The following is a 21318-nucleotide window of genomic DNA, read 5'->3' as shown; positions in this document are numbered from 1 at the left end:
TGCTAAGCTGCTTCAATTGTGTCGGACTCTGTGAGACCCATAGAGGGCAGCCCACCAGGCTCCTCCATCCCTGGGATTCTCCAGGCAAGAACTCTGGAGTGGGTTGCCATTTCCTCTCCAATGCATGAAAATGAAAAGTGAAAGTGAAGTCCCTCAGTCGTGTCTGACTCTTCGCGACCCCATGGATTTTAGCCCACCAGGCTCCTCCGTCCATGGGATTTTCCAGGCAAGAGTACTGGAGTGGGGTGCCATTGCCTTCTCTATGATAGATCTAGAGAAGGTATCTAAAACCTACAACAGATAAGGTATACGTACCAATCAACAAGAAGAGAACAGGAATCCCTGCAGAATATGTGAAGAAACCCAGCAGAAAGTGCAAAAACTCAGGAGAGGTAGGGGCAGTGACGGAGCCTGCAGGCTGTCTCCAGGCCTTTCCTCTCCCGCTCCTCTAAATGTTACTGTAGGGTTTTAGCTCAGCAGGTGGGTGTCAGCTAGATTACATTTCCCAGACTCCTGGGCATCTCAGTGTGGCTTTGTGACTCAGCTTCCACCAATCAACAGGAGCAGAAACCATGTGTACCACCACTGGGTCATGACCTTAGGAGCAACGGGCATGTTTTTTCCTGCCTCAATTCTCCTTTTCTACTGGCAAAGAGAGAGGCGTGAGGGTAGGTGCTGAAGCCGCCACCTTGACCCAGAGGCCAAGGCTGTGTGTTCAGGAAGGTAGATAGAGAAGATAAGAGGGATCCTCAACATTGTGGAGCTGCCATAGCAACCAGGGCTCTGCTTCCTGTTGTGCGAAAGGGAAATAAACTATCTTTATACATCGCTGTGACGTTTGGCTCTTTGTTACAGCTTTTGCGACATGCATCCTAATGTAGATGCTATAAACTAGAAGCCGGATACCCCAAAAGTGACATATGTTTCAACAACTGAGAGGTCAGGCTGTGAGCAAAAAGAGCACAGGTATAACGTGCTGGAAGGTCATTGACTCTTGTTAGGCCTCAGTGATGACACAGTTGATACACGGTCACCTGCAATGCCTTGGGAGGCAGACCATGTGCTTGTTGAGCCTGGAAAGAGAATGTCTGTGTGCATCAGTGACCTCCTGTCGGTGCTAGCTGGTTTGCAGAAACGGAAGACTTTCTTCATCCATTAACACTGAGAATGCAGCAAGCGATCTAAACTGAGTCCAGTGTTAAATCTTCAAGGCTTGAAAAAAAAAATGATGTCTATATCTAAAGTGCAGGAGGTAAGCCTGTGACCTCAAGGCTTTCTCAAGAGCTTCTGTTTAAGTTCTCCCTGCCAGACACTGAAATCCATCCCGAAAGTAAACCTTGGCTTCAGAGCGTTACCCTCAAGGCTTTAGTTTCACATGGGAATTAACTCACTGCCAAAAGTTGGAGAGAAAAGAGGCTGGGCGGCCATAATAAAAGAGGAGAGTTTTCAGGCTTATTTAGGACCAAATAAGATGTGTGGCAGTAGTTACTTGCAAGGAAACGAAATAGAAAGAGTTTGATCAGCTGTTAAAGTGTTTGAGAGACACAAATTGCAAAAGAAACCATAACACTGGCCTGCTAGAGCAGGTGAACTGTTTTATCCTCAAGGAACCTCTGGACCCCCATACCGCCCTAGCAAATTGGAACAAGAGATCTTTTTCTCCCCTCAATTACCAAATATATGCAATAAGGACATAAATGCTGTGTGTTGGCTGCTACTGCTGCTAAGTCCCTTCCGTCGTGTCCGACTCTGTGCAACCCCAGAGACAGCAGCCCATCAGGCTCCCCCATCCCTGGGATTCTCCAGGCAAGAACACTGGAGTGGGTTGCCAGTTCCTTCTCCAATGCATGAAAGTGAAAAGTGAAAGGGAAGACGCTCAGTCGTGTCCGACTCTTAGCGACCCCATGGACTGCAGCCTACCAGGCTCCTCCGTCCATGGGATTTTCCAGGCAAGAGTACTGGAGTGGGGTGCCATCGCCTTCTCCAACTAATTCACTAGTTTAGTATGCAATAAAATAACAGAGGCTTTGAATAAGTTAAGCTGGCTAGTAACAACCGATCAGTTTTCTTCAGTGATCACTGTTCTTCTGCACAGGCAGGATAATTAATTCACGGATGGTCTTTCTGGTCCATCTTCAACTATTCTCACACTACGTAATCAATTAGGGACATCTTTTTACAGATACATGAAGAGAACGCAGGTAGCTTTACGGAAGGTGAGTTTGTTAAGTCTATTTGTTGTGACAGGGAACTTCTGACACAAAACTTGCTCACTGCACACTGAACCCCGGAGAAGTGATGAAACAAGACAGCTGATGTTAGCGGGTATATGGGTGTGGGGTAGGGTGAGAAGTCACAGATAAATTAAACACCGGCAAGTATCTGCTGAAGCAGAGCCCCTTTTTAGGGGGCATAAGAAAAACTGGTAAGTCACCATTTTGGTCTCTTTAGAGAAATCCATTTGTTGTTAAGAACTTAAGACCATTTACTACCATTCACACTGCAAAATGCAGTAGTCACACTATTTCCAAAAGGATCCTAAAAACTGCAGTGCAAAAGGAATCTAAGAAAATAAATAATTACAAAACCATCAACGTTTTTCAAAGAAATGTGCTCAAAACAGTGACTTTTACAAAAAATGTGAATTTGTTTTAAATGAAAAAAGAATTCTGTCTTTGAAAGATCAAAGACTCATTTCACAGATAACTTATACTGCATTAATGACTTGATTAACGGTGTACAAATAAGGGTCACAGACTTTTTTAATTAGGTCTAAGCGATCAATATAAATACTGATGGGGGAGTGTTTTGTATCCCAAACTCCAATATTCCGGCTTTGTGTCCTGTCCTGTTATTATAATTTGTAAAAATCTTAACGACACAGTGATTCAAGTTTTCATAACTTCAATGATGTGTTAGAGGACAATGCATCTTGATTTGAAGAATTTATTGTATCCGAAGGCCGGAACAGTACTTGACCACGATGATTAAATATATAAAATGATGAGTGATTCCTTAGTGTGTCAAATGTCTTATTTTTTGGTTTTGAAGTGGCATCCATGTCTTTAAACTCCCCTGCACTATGAACTATACCATAACAGGTAACTGCAAAGGCCCGAAGTGTCTGAAGAATTATATCTATTGGCAGTGATTCACCTTCCTTTTCTGTTAATCGCCTATAAGAACGAGGCTGTGCAGTGGAAAAGGCCGCATGGGCTAGGGCAAAGAGGCCGATGCCCACCAGCCCCTTCCATAGCAGGGAAGCACAAACACGGAACCCCAAGGCGCTGCTGCTGGGCATGCGGACCAACGCACACCTTCTGGAAAGTAATTTCATTGTCATATGAAAGCAATTATCCCAGAGACGTTCTCACGCTGTTTCTTAAAAGGACATGTATATGGCCATTTACTTTGTCATTGTTTGTAGTACTAAGATGCCGGAGGAAATCTAAGTCTTCATCACTGGAGGAAAGCACATGTGAAATAATGAATGCTATGCTTTGTTAGACACAATGAATCATGTATAATAGCAGTATAGACAGAAGTTAAAAGCAGCACTGATTGAAAAATCAGAAACAGATTGAGGTGTATATTATGATACCAGCATACTACTAAGTGATGAGCAAGATGATGGAGCCATAATGTACAGTACAGCGTGATTTGTAGAAAGAAGAAGACTGGAAACAAGCCATATCCATGCTAGGGGCCTGGATAAGCAAAAAAGGGTACATACGCCCAGGGGGTGCTGATGTGCAGAAGAGAAAGTCCTTTATGCACTAATAGAAAGATCTGCAAAATATGCTAAATAAAAAAAGCAAAGTACAAAGCAGCCTATCTAGTAAGTTACTCTTTGTGCAGAAGAGGGGATAAGAATATCTACATTCAGTTTGCTCTATTTTAACCAAGAAACACTGGGATGATAAACAAGAAAGCCAAACATGCGGTTCTCTGAGATGGGGGCTGGGGGGTGGGGAACAGGATGGGTAGGAGATGCTTTACAGGCACACACACACACACACACACACTATATATATATATATAAATAAAATATGATATATATATAATGATCATACTATACATTATATATATATACTATACACTATATATACACTATATAATTCTTAGCCTTTTGATTTTTTAATTACCCAAAGGTGCTTCATTTAATTTTTATTTTATTTTAAAAATCTAAAATTTTATATTGGAGTATAGTTGATTAACAGTATTTCATTAATTTCTGGTGAAAAAGGCTTCATTTTAAATTTAGGTTCCTGACTCTGTGCTTGTGCCTCCAACACTTTTACAAGGATTTTCTGTCCCTCTATAAGGAAAGAATGTGTAATCCAGTCACGGACACACTTGGCAGACACAGACCCACCATATGCCCAGCTGAGATATTTCATTTCAGAAAACCTCGTAGGATCTTTTGGTCTCACAGAGCCAACTTCTCAAAGTCAGCCTGGGTACATTCCACACGTGGATTTTGGTACTTCCCCAAACTTCTGGGTTTAAAGGTAAACAATTCTATTGCCAGGGGTTCAAGTCAGTCTAGCTTTGTTAGAGGCTGTGCTGTAGGGCAGCCTAGGACGGACATGTGCCACATGCCGGACCATTCTCGATGCCTCTAGACACCATTCCCAGGGACTAAAAAATATTCTAAACCAAAGAAAAATTAAAAATATATGCACATAAACACTTCATGCATTACAAAGACACACAAAAAGGCACAGAATAAACACATGGATAGTTTGTCGAAAGTGTAGGAGGAGAATACGAGTAGGGAACTCAGATCAGAAAGGAGCAAATGAATGAATTCAAACAAGAAAGGGGCCCTGACTACAAACAGCGTCAAAAAAGAAACACAGCCAGTAAATTTTAGAAGACGTGTTCCAATTTCTCCAGTGGTTTGGGGAAGAAAAATACATTTTTGATGGTTTGCTAATCTTTAATATACCAGGATATCAAGGAAAGTTTGAACAATGCATAATTGGCCACACTTCAATAGAAGTACGTAAGATGTCTTTTGAGTATGTTTCTAATTCAGCTTGTTCAATAACAAAAAGATAACATGAAATTTTATTCCTTCAGTTGAATAAAGAATTAAAGGGAAGAATAAATTGAGACAAGACGGGGAAATGCAGCAGTAAATTGAGAAAGGAATTGTGGAGTCTCGGTGGACCCCCAGCAGCAGCACACCCACCTGGGCTTTGTCTGGGTCACTGTTCACATTCTCTGAGTCCATTGGCTCCGTCCTTTTCCGCTTTCCTTTTCTGAGAGCTTGGGAATCAGTGGTTTCCTCTGTTTGAAAGATCTTCTGCATTTTTCTTAGTTACCAAAGGTTTTGTGAAATTGTGGGAGGAGGGAAAGCCCATGAGATGGGGATATTCTGTTAATATTTTGCCCTAAAATGAAAAACAAGAGAAAAACATGGTTTGAAAAGATCCATGCACGCCTGTGTTTATTGCAGCACTGTTTACGACAGCCAAGACATGGAAGCAACCTAAACGTCACCAACAAAGGAATGGATAAAGGAGATATGGTACATATATACACAGACCACTTCAGTTCAGCTCAGTCACTCAGTCGTGTCTGACTCTTTGCGACCCCATGAATCGCAGCACGCCAGGCCTCCCTGTCCATCAACAACTTCCGGAGTTCACTCAGACTCACATCCATCGAGTCAGTGATGCCATCCAGCCATCTCATCCTCTGTGGTCCCCTTCTCCTCCTGCCCCCAATCCCTCCCAGCATCAGAGTCTTTTCCAATGAGTCAACTCTTCTCATGAGGTGGCCAAAGTATTGGAGTTTCAGCTTTAGCATCATTCCTTCCAAAGAAATCCCAGGGCTGATCTCCTTCAGAATGGACTGGTTGGATCTCCTTGCAGTCCAGGGGACTCTCAAGAGTCTTCTCCAACACCACAGTTCAAAAGCATCAATTCTTCGGCGCTCTGCCTTCTTCACAGACCAACTCTCACATCCATACACGACCACTGGAAAAATCATAGCCTTGACTAGACGGACCTTAGTCAGCAAAGTAACGTCTCTGCTTTTGAGTATGCTATCTAGGTTGGTCATAACTTTTCTTCCAAGGAGTAAGCGTCTTTTAATTTCATGGCTGCAGTCACCATCTGCAGTGATTTTGGAGCCCCCCAAAGTAAAGTCTGACACTGTTTCCACTGTTTCCCCATCTATTTCCCATGAAGTGATGGGACCAGAGGCCATGATCTTTGTTTTCTGAATGTTGAGCTTTAAGCCAACTTTTTCACTCTCCTCTTTCACTTTCATCAAGAGGCTTTTTAGCTCCTCTTCACTTTCTGCCATAAGGGTGGTGTCATCTGCATATCTGAGGTTAGTGATATTTCTCCCAGCAATCTTGATTCCAGCTTGTGTTTCTTCCAGTCCAGCGTTTCTCATGATGCACTCTGCATAGAAGTTAAATAAGCAGGGAGACAATATACAGCCTTGACATACTCCTTTTCCTATTTGGAACCAGTCTGTTGTTCCATGTCCAGTTCTAATTGTTGCTTCCTGACCTGCATACAGGTTTCTTAAGAAGCAGGTCAGGTGGTCTGGTATTCCCATCTCTTTCAGAATTTTCCACAGTTTTTTTGTGATCCACACAGTCAAAGGCTTTGGCATAGTCAATAAAGCAGAAATAGATGTTTTTCTGGAATCCTCTTGCTTTTTCCATGATCCAGCGGATGCTGGCAATTTGATCTCTGGTTCCTCTGCCTTTTCTAAATCCAGCTTGAACATCAGGAAGTTCATGGTTCACGTATTGCTGAAGCCTGGCTTGGAGAATTTTGAGCATTACTTTACTAGCATGTGAGATGAGTGCAATTGTGCGGTAGTTTGAGCATTCTTTGCCTTTCTTTGGGATTGGAATGAAAACTGACCTTTTCCAGTCCTGTGGCCACTGCTGAGTTTTCCAAATTTGCTGGCAACTAGTCAGCCATAAAAAAGAACAAAACAATGCCATTTGCACCAACATGGATGGACCCGGAGATTATCACACTAAGTGAAGTAACATAGAGGAACACAAATATATGATATCCATTATATGTGGAATCTAAAAAGAAAATATACAGATGAACCTATTTAAAAACCAGAAACAGACTCACAACCTTAGAGAATGAACTTGCGGTTACCAGGGAGGAAGTGAGAGAGGATAGATTGGGAGTTTGAGATTGACATGAACACACTGCTTGCTATGTTTAAAATAAAATACCCTTCCATAAAAAACAAATAAACAAAAAAAATGAAAGTATATGTAGGTATGTATAAAATTGTAACATTTTTCTATCTTTATTAGACTGTTGAATAAAGTTAATAAAATCTAAAGAAGTAGGGATATTTTGAGATGTTTGGTCATATATGAAATAAAAAAGAAAAAGCAAAAGGATACATAATATGTTTGTAACTGTATGTTTCATAAAGGCACTAGCCAATCAGGTGAACTGGTTTACTCATACTTCCTGTCCTTCTTCTCCCATGAGCCTATTTAGGACACGCTTCCACTTGATTCAAAATCATGAGGATGTCACGTTTCCAATACGTGGGATGCAGGAAGTTGTCCTGTATAAAATTAAATAGTATAATTTTTTCCCCATCTTTACAAGTTTTTTCTTGTCAGTTATGAGGAGTCTAAGTAGAAAGATTACAAAATGATGCAAATGAGGACGGAAGTTATATACCTTTAGGAAAAAGACATTAAAGATAGCAGATCTCATCAGGACCAAAATATTCCAAGGGAGATCAATAATGGCCTAGAAATTGGTCCTTTTTTTTTTTTTTTCTGAAACCTCTAAAGTTTTGAGATGGAATATCTTCTTTGGTATAAACTTAAGAATAGTACTATAAAGAATGAGGGCAAATTTCAAAGGTAATAGACATCATAAAAATTTTAAGGGAGAATCATTTTTTCAAAACCTGATAAAGCAGATGATAGTGCTTAAGTTGAATAGAGTGGAAATGATCAAATCTCTTTTACCGTCTATGGATGATTCAGCACATTTGATCCGAGAATCCTTTTTACTTGCAAATGTTGGTTTGTTTTTATGAAAAGATATATAATTTATATAGTTGATGGCTCAGCAGGTCAAGAATCTGTCTGCAATGCAGGAGACATAGGAGACACGAGTTTGGGTCAGGAAGATTCCCTGGAGAAGGAAATGGCAACCCCCTCCAGTGTTCTTGCCTGAAAATCCCATGGACAGAGGAGCCTGGTGAGCTACAGTCCATGGGGTTGCAAAGAGCTGTACACGACTGAGGGACTAAGTATGCTCGCGATAAAACTTTACAGAAGAGACTGTCTCAAAGGGACTGTTAAACAGAAGGTAACTATGCTCCTTACCAAATTACCCCAAGCACTCCTTTTAGAAAATATGGATATTTTACCTATTTTCAGAGAAATTAATTATTCTCTACTCCAAGCATAAAATTATATTTGGGATGGTCTTTTCAAGACTGCTTGGTTTGGCTTTTTGAAAATTTACTTTCAGTTTTTAAATGCATGAATAGTGTTTCAGCTAACACATGGGACTAGACTATCATATCTTACTCACAAACATCAGAGACCTTACCTAGTATCAAGTTTTGTTAATAATTTCAAAGATACAAGCAATCAAAAGGCACGGGCAAGAAACTAACACAACATTGCAAAGCAATTATACTCCAATTTAAAAAAAGGCACAGGCGGAATGGGGAGAAATTTAGGACTTTCTGCGGGGTTTGTAGGTCCTTCCTTCTAGAATAACAGGTGAGACCTCTGAGAGTTGGGGGCCAGCTCACACAGTGGGTGTGTTTAGGTTGTGACACACCTCCGTTTTATACCTCAGAGCTGTCTAGCTCGCATGACCTTCTCTAGGGAGTTGTCAATCCACAGATCCTAAGTGTGTTTGCCATAAGCAATCTTAAATCAGTGATATATAATTATTTAGAGAGGATTCTGTCAACAAAGTCTCCACTTACAGCAAATCTCATTCATCTGGTCACTCAGAGCAAGGTCAACACACATTTTCTGTGAAGGGTCAGGTAGTATATTTTTTAGGCTTTGCAGGCCAAGAGGCAAAATCAAGGATATTATGTGGGTACTTATAAGCAAGAAAGAACATAAATCTTCAAAACTTTTCATTCATGAATTTGAAATGTTATTGCTGTTTATTCACTAAGTTGTATTTGCCTCTTTGCAACTCCAGCAAAGGAAGCAGGCAGCACGCCAGGTTCCTCTGTCGTCCCTTATCTCCCGGAACGTGCTCAAATTTATGTCCATTGAGGTGATGCTCTCTAAAACCATCTCATCCTCTGCCACCCCCTTCTCCTTTTTCTTCACTCTTTCCCAGCATCAGGGTCTTCTCCAATGAGTTGGCTCTTTGCATTAGGTGGCCAAAGTATTGGAACTTCAGCATCAGTCCTTCTAATGAATATTCAGGGTTGAGTTCCTTTAGGATTGACTGATTACAGCTCCCTTCAGTGCAAGGAACTCTCGAGTCTTCTCCAGTACCACAATTCAAAAGCATCAGTTCTTTGGCACTCAGCATTTTTTATGGTCCGGCTCTCACATCCGTATCTGACTACTGGAAAAACCATAGCTTTGACTTTATGGACCTTCATCAACAAAGCGGTATCTCTGCTTTTTAATACGCTGTCTAGGTTTGTCATAGTTTTCCTTCCAAGGAGCAAGCATCTTTTAATTTCATGGCTGCAGTCACCATCTGCAGTGATTTTGAAGCCCAGGAAATTAAAATCTGTCACTGCTTCCACTTTTTCCTCCTTTTATTTGCCATGAAGTTATGGGACCGGATGCCATGATCTTAATTTTTCTGATGTTGAGTTTCAAGCCAGCTTTTTCACTGTCCTCTTTCACCCTCATGAAGAGGCTCTTCAGTTCCTCTTTACTTTCTGCCATCAGGGTGGTATCATCTACGTATCTGAAGTAGTTGATATTTCTCTCGGCAATGTTGATTCTAACTTACGATTCATCCAGCATGGCATTTCTCATGATGTACTCCGCATATTTGAAACTAAACTGATAATAATTGAGTACAATTTTTTGTAACATAGGCCTACGGAGAATGGAATTTTAAAAAATTTGTTTAATTAGTGTTCAATGTTTTCCCTTTTCTTTTTCTTTCTTTCCCTTTTCCTTTTCAAAATTAAAGTCAAATGCTCACTTGCTAATGCTGACGTGTTATGAGAGTTTATATAAATCTTGTGATCTTGGGTTAGGCAACGATTTCATAGATATGAAAAAAAACATTATTTTCACAAATGATACCATCAAGAAAGTAGAAAGAAAACTTACACAATGGAAGGAAATATTGGAAAATAGATCTCATAAGGGACTTGAATACAGGATTCTAAAAACTTTTACAATACAATAATAAAAAGATGAATGACCCAGCTTTTTTTAAACAAAGGATAATTACCAAAAGTTATTATTTTTAAACAAAAAAAAATCCTTTTTTAAACAGAGGATTTAAACAGACATTATTTCCATGAAGATAAACAATGAATAACCCAGTGTTATTAACCACTACACAAATGCTCATAAAAATTACAATAAGATGCCTCTTCATATCCACTGAGGTGGCTATAACCAAAAAAGACAAAAAACAAAAAGTTTTGGTACTGATGTGGAGAAACTGGAATCCCACTCTTGCTGATGGGATTGTAAAAATAGGGCATGCATTTTGGAAAACAGTCTGGCAGTTCTCCCAAAAGTTAAATACTGCATCACCATATGATACATCAGTTTCTCTCCTAAGTATATCTCCAGCAGAAGTGAAAGTATACATCAAAACAAAAATTTGTACTCAAATGTTCACAGCAGTATTAGCCATAACAGCTAAAAAGTGGAAAAACCCAGAGTTTATCAACTTCTGACTAGATGAATAAAAGTAAGTACATTCCTACTGTGAAATAGGATTCAGCAATAAGAAGAAATGAAGTTCTAATACATGCTACAACATAAATGAGCCTTGGAAACCTTATGCTAAGTTGAAGACATCAGTCTCAAAAGATCGCACATTGTATGATTACATTTATGAGAAATGTCAAGAATTGTCAACTTTCTAGAAACAAAAATACATTAATGGTTTCCTAGAGGTGAAAGATTGGTGGATGGGGAAAGGAATCCCTGTTGATGGGTTTCTTTTAAAAAAGACAAAAATATGTTTAAAAATTAAAAAAAAAATGTTTTTGGCCAAGCCATGTGACATGTGGGATCTTAGTTCCCCAACGAGAGACTGAACCCATAACCCCTGCCCTTGAAGCAGAGTCTTAACCAATGGACCACAAGGGAGGCCCCAAAAATATTTTTTAAAAATTGGATTGTGGTGGTTGTTGCACAAACCCTGTGAATAAAACAAATAATAATAAAAATAAAACTCCACATTGAACTGTGTACTTCAAATGGGTGAACAGCATTTAAATAATAATTCAATATAGCTATGTAAAAAAATACATATATATAATAGGTTCAAACATTTTCTTCAAAGTATCTTCTGATTAAAAATAAAATGAATAACTGTAGGCTTTAAATAACTTATATTTTCACAAGTTTTATAAATTTTTCCAACAAATCTTTTTTGGCTTCACACACAGTTTGAACCACCATCAACTGCATCACATCTTAGTAGATTCCACATCAGGTTGTACTGAATCAATGTTTTCTCAACTTCTTAGGAATTATTCTCTCCCACAGTAGTTTCACAAAGACTATTTATAATGGCTAATTTATCAGTCACTTTAAACTCAGCAATTACTCCCCAAATAAACAAGAACAACTAAGCAATATCAGTAACATCTGTGGATTCATCATGAGCCAAGAAACACGCCGTCACTTGCTGTGTATTTTAATTACATTGCTCCTGATGTCCTCATTCCTTTGAGTAACTGTTTCTGCTGAAAAACTAAGAGTCTTAAGTGTATTTGTTTTTTTTCTGGGCACGTGCCTTTAGCTACTGCAAAAAGGGATGACTTCATTAACTGTCACTAAGGGCTTTCCTTGCTAACAAACCAACCACCCAGAAACTTACTCTAGTCACAGACTCCTTTTCATTCCTCATTTTTGTGAAAAAATTCTGCTGTGATATTTCACTTTAAATTTTCAAGGAGAATTCCCTGGCAATACAGTGGTTAGGACTTCAGGCTCTTATTGCCAAGGTCCTGGGTTCAGTCCCTGGTCAGGAAACTAAGATCCCACAAGCTGCAGGGCATGGCCCAAAGCAAAAATAAATACATTTTCTAATTGTTGTGACTTGCTTTCTGGTGAGCTGGAAATACTGTGATGAGTGCTGAGTTTGGTAATGTGTTTTTTTTTTTTATATAGCACAGCTATAGTGTCTTGTATAATACACACAATGCTTTGCCATCTAATTTGGTAACAAAATAACCCACATGCCACTCTGCTTCAGAAGCCGTGAGTCCAGAGTTCTCTTTCTTTCTAGCGTTGGCGTGACTGGCATGCACCGATAGTAAGAAAACAAAACTGGTATGACACTGCGCATGACATTAAACACTGTCCCGTCATCACAACAGCACTGCACCGAGCGGGCCGCCCCGTGCGGCCTCTGTCAGCTACTCAGCTGTGCCCTTGCAGCATGAAAGCACACGGGCAACCTGTACACACAACAGTGTGGACACGCTCCCATAAAAGTTTACGGACACCGAAACTTCAATTTTATACAGTTCTCACATATCATGATATGATATTCTCATATTATTTTTTCATGACTTGAAACTGTAAAAAATTGCTCTTAGTTCACAGGCTGTACAGACACAAAAGGCAGGCAGAGGGGCAGCAGTTTGCTGAACCCTGACCTAGGGGCTCAGTTATCACACTGAAACGGGGTCTCGCTGTGTCACATGCCTCCTTTTCCTTCATCTTCATTTCTTTTCCTGGTGAGCAAAACAACTGCTTGAACCTTTTTCTCTCCGTGCCTTACTTCACTGCACATTATTACTAAAATATTTAGGACGGTACTTGAGAGACATAATTTAGAGCCTGTAATCTGGTCCCATCACTTCATGGCAAATAGATGGGGAAACAGTGGAAACAGTGCCAGAATTTATTTTTTTGGGCTCCAGAATCACTGCAGATGGTGATTGCAGCCATGAAATTAAAAGATGCTTGCTCCTTGGAAGGAAAGTTATGACCAACCTAGACAGCATATTCAAAAGCAGAGACATTATTTTTCCAACAAAGGTCCATCTAGTCAAGGCTATGGTTTTTCCAGTGGTCATGTATGGATGTGACAGTCAGACTGTGAAGAAGGCTGAACGCTGAAGAATTGATGCTTTTGAACTGTGGTGTTGGAGAAGACTCTTGAGAGTCCCTTGGACTGCAAGGAGATCCAACCAGTCCATCCTAAAGGAGATCAGTCCTGGGTGTTCTTTGGAAGGAATGATGCTAAAGCTGAAACTCCAATACTTTGGCCACCTCATGTGAAGAGCTGACTCACTGGAAAAGACTCTGATGCTGGAAGAGATTGCGGGCAGGAGGAGAAGGGGACCACAGAGGATGAGATGGCTGGATGGCATCACCCCTCGATGGACATAAGTTTGGGTGAACTCCGGGAGTTGGTGATGGACAGGGAGGCCTGGCATGCTGCAATTCATGGGATTGCAAAGAGTTGGACGCGACTGGGCGACTGAACTGAACTGAATTGAAGATGCCAGGAAAATAATGACAACATATTTCTAAATATCCAGTGCTGGTTTAATGCTCTCTGTGAAATGGGCTACCAGTCTGAGCTCTGCCTCTGGCAAGGTGGGACATGGTGGTAGGAGACATCCATATTATTTTTTAAACTATATATATACTGGAGGAAGTTTCTCCTAGTTTCCCTACACCCAGCTGCTATGGTCAGAATGGGTGCCTCCCCAAATCCATATGTTGAAATCCTCACCCTCACTGGTGATGGTATCAGGTGGTGGAGCTTTGGGGAGGTGATGAGGTCATGAAGTGGGGGGGGGGATGAGGAGGCGGGGAGGGGGGAGGCCTCATGAATGGATTAGTTCCCTTGTTAGAAAGGCTTCCAGGGGATCCCTAGCCTTCTGCCGGGGGAGGACACAGTGAGGAATCGGCAGTCTGCAGCTGGAAGAGGGGCTTCGCTAGCACCCTACCACACTGGCACCTGATCCAGGACCCCAGCCTCCAGAACTATGAGAGGAACATTTCTGTTGTTTATGAGCTACTCAATGGCTGGTATTTTTCTATAGTAGCTTGAACAAAGAAAGCCACCAGCCTCATCTTTTGCACCGAAGTCTCTCTGTTGCTCCTGACCTGGGTGCTAAATGGCCCAGTCTCCAACTCTTCTGTAATGAGACAGTGAGACCACCTCATTTTCATCCTGATGTGTTCAGGTAAGATGTTTACAGCAGAGCAGTAATAGCGTGGAAATCAGAGGCTGGGAGCAGTGGAAGACAACCTTCACCTGCTTCCACAATGTCACCTGTCCCCTCTAATGTCTACAGAAAGCCTGTAGCCACATAGAGAACAAACTTGTGGTTGCCAAGGGGGTAGGGGGATGGAACGATTGGGAGTCTGGGATTAGCAGATTTAAACTATTATATATAGGATGGATAAATAAGGTCCTACTGTATAGTACAGGGAAGTATATTCAATATCCTGTGATAAACCATAATATAAAAAAATACGAAAAAGAATACATGTGTATAACTGAGTCACTTTGCTGTGCAGCAGAAATTAACCTTGTAAATCAACTATACTTCAATTAAAAAAAGCCTATAGCTGTGTGTGTGTGTGTGTGTGTGTGTGTGTGTGTGTGTGTGTGTAGGACCACCTGAAAGTCTGCACAAGAGAGTATATGCAAAACTCAGAAGGACTCTGGATAAGTTTTCCCATGGTTATAGGGCCTCCAAAATATTTTCTAAGGAATACCAGTCTTTGTGAGTATTATTTTCCTTGGCTACTCCTCTGTTATTACTTGTCCGTTCACTCTACCCTCTGATATTTATGTGCTTTTCCCAATTTATCAGAAACACAAGTGCAGAGTCACGCCTAAAGAAGAGTAAGAATCAATGAAACGTTCTATATTAGGATAGTTGTTAAGCCATGTAAACCATCTTCCACTTCACATTTTTTTTTGATTCATGTAGAATATTCTATCCGTCTTGAAAGTTGACTGCAAGATGAGATCACTATAATTTTAATAATTTTTAGACAAATTTTAAAAATTCATAAAATGTAATCATTCTGATGCAGGAATTAATGCCTATGCATAAAAATCAGGAGTGATTCAACTTTCAAATATTAATCTATCTTATTGATTACAACATAAAGGACAAGCTAATTTCTCTTTGAAATATCTGCCCCATTCTCTGGTGGCTCAGCTGGTAAAGAATCCACCTGCAATGCGGGAGACCTGGGTTCAATCCCTGGGTTGGGAAAATCCCCTGGAGGAGGGCACGGCAACCCACTCCAGTATTCTTGCCTGCAGTCCAGTATTCTTGCGGGCAGAATCCCATGGACAGCCCTGGTAGGCTACAGTCCATGGGGTCACAAAGAGTCGGATATGACCGAGTGACTAAGCACGTACCCTATATTAATGTCGTATACTAATGAAATTAAGTGTGTACCAATTGCCAATGTCTCTATTAATTTTGTACTTTAATAGTCTTAAAAGTTTAGATCTGAACATAATTAATCTGCTGAGTCACAAATTTCAGATAATTTACTTAATTGTAACAAAAAAAGTAGGTGCCCCTTCACCTACTATCAGTAATTTTCTGGCTCTAATATTCTTTCACACGCTGTTGAAGCAGTATTCCATTCCGTGATGAGGAAGCCCAGCACAGAGTCCTGAGCCCTATGAGTGAGGGCAAGAGGTGAACAGCGATCACGCCAGCCAGCTTGCGGGGCCCCAAGACCCAGACCACCGGGGAGGGGGCACTGTGAGCCAGCAGTATCTTCTCAAAGTGGATTCCTGCTTCACTGCAGATGGACCCCAAACGAAACTGCGCAAGAGCAGTGCACAGAGGGACCAGAAACACTCTGGAAATGGCACTGTCTCAAGTCCGCTCCTGTGTGGAATGTGTGAATGTCAAACCACAAAACCTTCCACAGCCTGCGTCTGGAGATGGAGCCACCAGACCCAGAGACAAGGACCCCTGGACACTGGACTTGCCCACTGGGGTGAGGAAGTCCCGTAATGAAACAAAGGGCCTCGTGAAGTGGGGGAATGTGATCCCAGGGCCAGGTCACAGGACCTAGCGTCCTGGGAGACGAGGGGCAGGGGAGCGGGGCTCACAGGCACGGCATGGGAGGGGAAGGCGGAGGAGTAGGAGGACGGGGCTGAGCTCCTGGGGACGGAGGGCGGTCTTCCACACCACGTGCGCGAATGCTCCTTGCTTCAGGCGTGTCTAACTCTGCGACCCCACGGAATCCTTTGTCCACGGGATTTCTTAGGCAAGAATGCTGGAGTGGGTGGCCATGCCCTCCTCCAGGGGACCTTCCTGACCCAGGGGTCAGACCCGGGTCTCCTGCACCTCCTGCACGGCAGGCAGATTCTTCACCTGCTGAGCCACCTGGAAAGCCCGTTCCACACCTCAGGCAGGGTTATCCTGGTGGGACTCAGGGCCCAGTTCCCAGATCTCTAGGGAACACTGGGTATTGAGAGTCCTCACCGCTGCGGCTTAAGCAGGATACAGGGGGAGTGGCTGCTAAATTCACTAGGATGTCTAGGAGTAGTTTCTGGGAGCCTAATACTAAGCCCTTGCCTCGCTCTTTTTAAAAATTTTTCTTATTTTTAGTTTTTGGCCACACAAAGTGGCAGGTGGGATTTTAGTTCCCCGACTAGGGATGGAACCCCAGCCCTCGACAGTGGAGAGGGAGTCTTAACCACTGGACTGTCAGGGAAGTCCGCCTGCCTCTCTGTTGAGCTTTAAGATTTTATGGAGATCCTTGCAGACTCTGAGCTGAAGACTAAATTCCAGGACCAGTGTTTCTGGCTCAGAATGGGCTTCTGCCTTCAAACATCTAGATGTCTGTGGAGTGGCCCTGGATAGTTTAATACAGGTTTCCCCCTCTCAAGGTTGAAACTGACATCCCAATAAAAGTTACTGAAGGAGCCTTTTAGTCCCTCTTCAAACTCATTTAAAGTTGCGGGAGGACAAGGAAGCTCAGGGCACACTGTCTCTGGCAAGCTGTTCCCTTGCACTGGGGAAACGTCCCTGGGCTTGTTTAGTTACAGCCGAGAGCTTCCTCAGTTCATCCTAGTCTGAAGATGCTTCAGACCCTTCCCCCAGTCTGGGATGCGGGTGGTCACTGACGTGATGTGATGCTGATGGAGGAGAGAATGATTTGATGCTGCAGAAGCCTTGGTATATCTGTGTGGCTGTGTATGGTTCTGAGGATGCTCTTTTTGGTAGTAACTCCTTAAGAACCTGGTGAAAACTGTGGATCATGTCCCTCTAAAGAGATGCACAGTTTCACATATAATTTCAGGTCCCTAGAATCCTGTTTGTGAATCCCAGGTTAAAGACTCCTACAGCACAGATAAGACCAGCAAGAACACACTTTAGAGTTTTGGCTTTCATCTTTGAAATACAAATTTTACTATATCCTAATTTAGTGAGTTTGCTATTTGTTTTCCTATTTTACTCCAAAAAGTATTTTGGAACCACAAAGTCATGTTAAGATAAATTTTTTCTTTCTGTTCCTAGATCCATGGGATGCCATTATACCTGGATAATTTCAATAACATCTGGAGCTGTATGTTATTGGAATATCTTTTGCTAATTCTCACTTACTCATCCTCTTTTCCTGGGTACACATGCTACTTCTGGTCTCTTAGTGACATCCTTTCAGGCTACCAGCACATTGATGCATTAGTATACAAATCTGTTACCACAAAATAGTTAATGGAAAAGTCCTACAGAAACTGTTGTAAGAAATGGAGATCCTTTAGTTAATAAATACTGCTGTTATTTTATTAAGACAACCTGGAATTTAATCCATAAACACTAGCTAATCAAGAATTTATTCATCTCGTAACCTATTTGCTTTGCTTTTTGTTTAGTTTAGTTGCCCAGTCCTGTCCAACTGTTCTGTGACTCCATGGACTGCAGCCCACCAGGCCTCTCTGTCCATGGGATTTCCCAGGCAAGAACACGGGAGTGGGTTGCCATTTCCTTCTCCAGGGGATCTTCCCAACCCAAAGGCTGAACTCGAAATCTCCTGAGTCCCCTGCATTGGCAGGCAGATTCTTCATCGTGGAGCCACCTGGGAAGCCCAGGTGGGCTTCGACTATAAACCACTTGCTTACCTTGCTTTTTTCCCCTTAAGAATGTTGAAATGCTTGTAATGAATACGACAACTCTTATCTTGGATCTAGAAGGCAACGACTTCTGCTTTCAAACTTGCTTTGTATACGTTGCCCATTCTTAGAAATGGTAGAAGTAGTCCACACTATCTGAACAGTAATGAACAAGTTTGGGCAGTGATTTATAACTCTGAGAGCTTTATAATTTGATTTATGAACAGCTCTCACATCTTCCATTGGCAGTTCATACAACTATGAGTAAATTTTCCAGCCAAATGACTCAGTATTTTGCTGCATGACTAATCCCACACTCAGTGTGGAAACTATAGAAATGAAGTCTATTTGCTTCTGGATAATAAATGATTACTTTCCAAAACCTGTCTGCAAAGCATTACAGAGGAGATGAATTCAATTATATTGATGTTTTTAAACTTTCAAAGTCAGCAGACTTTTTCGAGAAGTCTGTAGCATTCACAAAAAAAGAACAAACCCCTCCCCCCCAAGAATGATTATGAATTTTGCCACCGCTAGGACAACAAATCCGAATCCGGCTCTAAAATTTCTAAAACATAAAAGAACAATTTGGGATGATGTCATATAAAATACTTTCTCTTATTAATGATGGCCTTTGTTTTTCAAATTTTTATTATGGTAAAATAAAGATCTTTTATAGGACATATTTGCTACAAATAATATTTGATATTTATTGCAAAGAATAATTCTTTTACCTTCAAATGCAAAATTTTATAAGAGAATAGTGATCCATTCGTATGATGGCGCCCCTGATTCTGGTGGCTGGAAAATGCCTCCTGGATTACATTAGATGCTGTAGTGATGCTCCCAAATGATGTGGCTCCTTGGACTTTCAATCCAAGGGCATGTATACGGTTGGCACAGGCACTGGTCTCAGACTGTCATGAAAACCACTTGGGAATGAACAAGTATACAACCTTTCTCAGATTTCTCCCAATTCCTTTCACACCACCAATTTCTGAGAGTAAACAAGTTCAATCAAGAAGGTATGATTTCAAGTAACTTATTGCTAGACTCATTCTTACCTAAATTTTTTGTTTTCCGGGGTAACATTTTAGCGGAATATCTCTGCCTGATTACCAATCAGGTCATCCACTCACTTCCACCGAAGTTTGTAATAAACGCTTACAAATAGCCTCAGCGATATTCCAAGGTATTCTTTCTCTTTCCCTAAAAATCCTTCTTCTATCTGAACGTTAGTAGCCAGGGCCGGTGGGGAGGGCTTGGGGTAGGGAGCCATCACAACCAGTCAGGGCCAGTTTTAACTCTGTAGAGTCAGAGGCAGCCTGAGAGCAGAAACAACAGGTCTGGGAGACTCAGGGAGCCTGAGGACAAGTAGCTGAACCACAAAACACACGGGAGAGGTGGTCGTCTTCTCCCCTCCCTTCAACTCACAATTTCTCTTCCACTATTGGCTCCTTCTCCCAAGTTGTATCCTATTCTGACGAGAGCACAATTATTGGGCTTTACTCGCATTTCTGCCCATGCATTCTAGAGCTAAATTTCTCCAAAGATTGTAGACATCGCTCTTGCCTCTTCTCCACATCCTAGTCCCTCTCCAACCCCCTCCCGTCTGGTTTCAGCCTCTCCCAGTGTGATGAACCGATTCCCTGGAGGGTGTGCAGAGGGCTCTTCACCACGGGTCCTCTGTGCTCTGACTCCTTACTCCCGATGTGCACCTGTCCTGAGAAGCCCCTGAACAGGAAGCACTTCCTGCTCTCATTTCCCAGCCCTCAAGGGGTTAGACGTCTCCAAAATTCTGAATCTATTTTTTTTTCACTTTCTGCACAAAGTGTAAAGGTTTTCTTTTTAAAATTATTATTATTATGTGTAACAGGCAAAATTATTTCATTCAATAAATTTTTAAGGAATTTCACGTGTTCTGATTCTTTGCACTACCAATCACCATAGTTCTCGAGAGAGAGAATCTTCTAGATAACCCTTTCAAAAAGAAGTTTTGCTCAATCCACAGCTGTCATGTCAGTCTGTCCACAATTCTTTTAGTTAGCTTCTTTGTTCTCCAATGGAATATGGACACACTTCAAAGTTCCTCACCTGCAATCTTTGGGATCCAATTTCCTCAAGCAATTTACCATGTTTAGGGTCAGGAGATGGATCTGCATGGTTCTGAATTTTAGACACTCTCTGTGAATGCATGAAGTTCAGATCATATTCACTCCTAAGCGATCACACACTAGAACAGTACAGATCATTGGGATATAACAATATCTATGATAAAAAATTTGATCATTAAGTTTTTCATAGTTTACTTGGCAGTTCTGACTTACAGTTCTTTATCACAGATCTAATACATAGTTCTATGATTAAAGGAAACCATAGTTACTCTATGAGGCATTTCCAGAAATGTAGGTTTACAAAAAAGCCCCATCAGGATAAACCTCAACAGATTTCAGTTCTTTCCACACTTTCTCTTCCTTTGTAATTCTGTCCACCTGCGTGACTTCAACTATAACTGATGTGTGCGGTTCCCACCCTTCTCTGCTTCTGATTCCCCAGCCGGGTGTCCGTGGGTAATTTCACATGGATGACTTTCTGACAACTCGGCTCCTCAGTGGGTCCGAACCTCAGTTTGTCTTTTCTGCCTTCACAACTGTTCCTTCATCTGAGCCCCAAACCTGAGTCATCTGCAATCCCTGTCTTCTCCTCAACTGGTCACCACACAGCTTAGGTGAAGACACTTCTCGATGTTTCTTTCTGATGCACACATGAGGAATTCGTGCCATTCCTACCTCTAGGGAGATACTGTAGATGTTTCTGTCACCTTATTAAGCCCCTTACTACGTTTATCTTTGGGAGCAGAATGACTCCTTGATGAGGGTTCCTGGGGAGGGACTGGGACCACTGTTGGCAGGGCTGGTGCAGGAAAGGTCCCTCTCACAGATGGTCCTGTCTCTTGCTCACTTGTGCTGCAGGCCACGTGGACTGGAGGGTGTCAGGCTGTTTTGAGCCCCTGGTCTTCAGGTGAGAAGCAGCACAGGTA

The 21318-nt window shown here is 41.7% G+C and overlaps 1 protein-coding gene and 2 pseudogenes across 3 annotated transcripts in view; all 3 read right to left on the bottom strand.

The window, feature by feature from the left end:
* BEND6 (BEN domain containing 6) overlaps positions 1-21318 on the bottom strand; it is a 61239-nt gene that overhangs the window by 36585 nt on the left and 3336 nt on the right. For all 3 annotated transcript variants that reach the window (XM_018038690.1, XM_013973936.2, XM_005696184.2), the window contains exon 2: positions 5198-5399. In XM_018038690.1, the coding sequence (XP_017894179.1) occupies positions 5198-5317 (120 nt within the window). In that variant the 5' untranslated portion in view covers positions 5318-5399. The remainder of the gene's footprint in view (positions 1-5197; positions 5400-21318) is intronic.
* On the bottom strand, positions 2873-3301 carry LOC102177014 (annotated as a pseudogene).
* On the bottom strand, positions 3612-5174 carry LOC108633326 (annotated as a pseudogene).

The sequence above is a fragment of the Capra hircus genome, chromosome 23 (genome assembly GCF_001704415.2).
Source record: "Capra hircus breed San Clemente chromosome 23, ASM170441v1, whole genome shotgun sequence".
NCBI lineage: Eukaryota > Metazoa > Chordata > Mammalia > Artiodactyla > Bovidae > Capra > Capra hircus.
The sequence above is the reverse complement of the archived record's forward strand: the minus strand, read 5'-3'. Positions and strand labels throughout refer to the sequence as shown.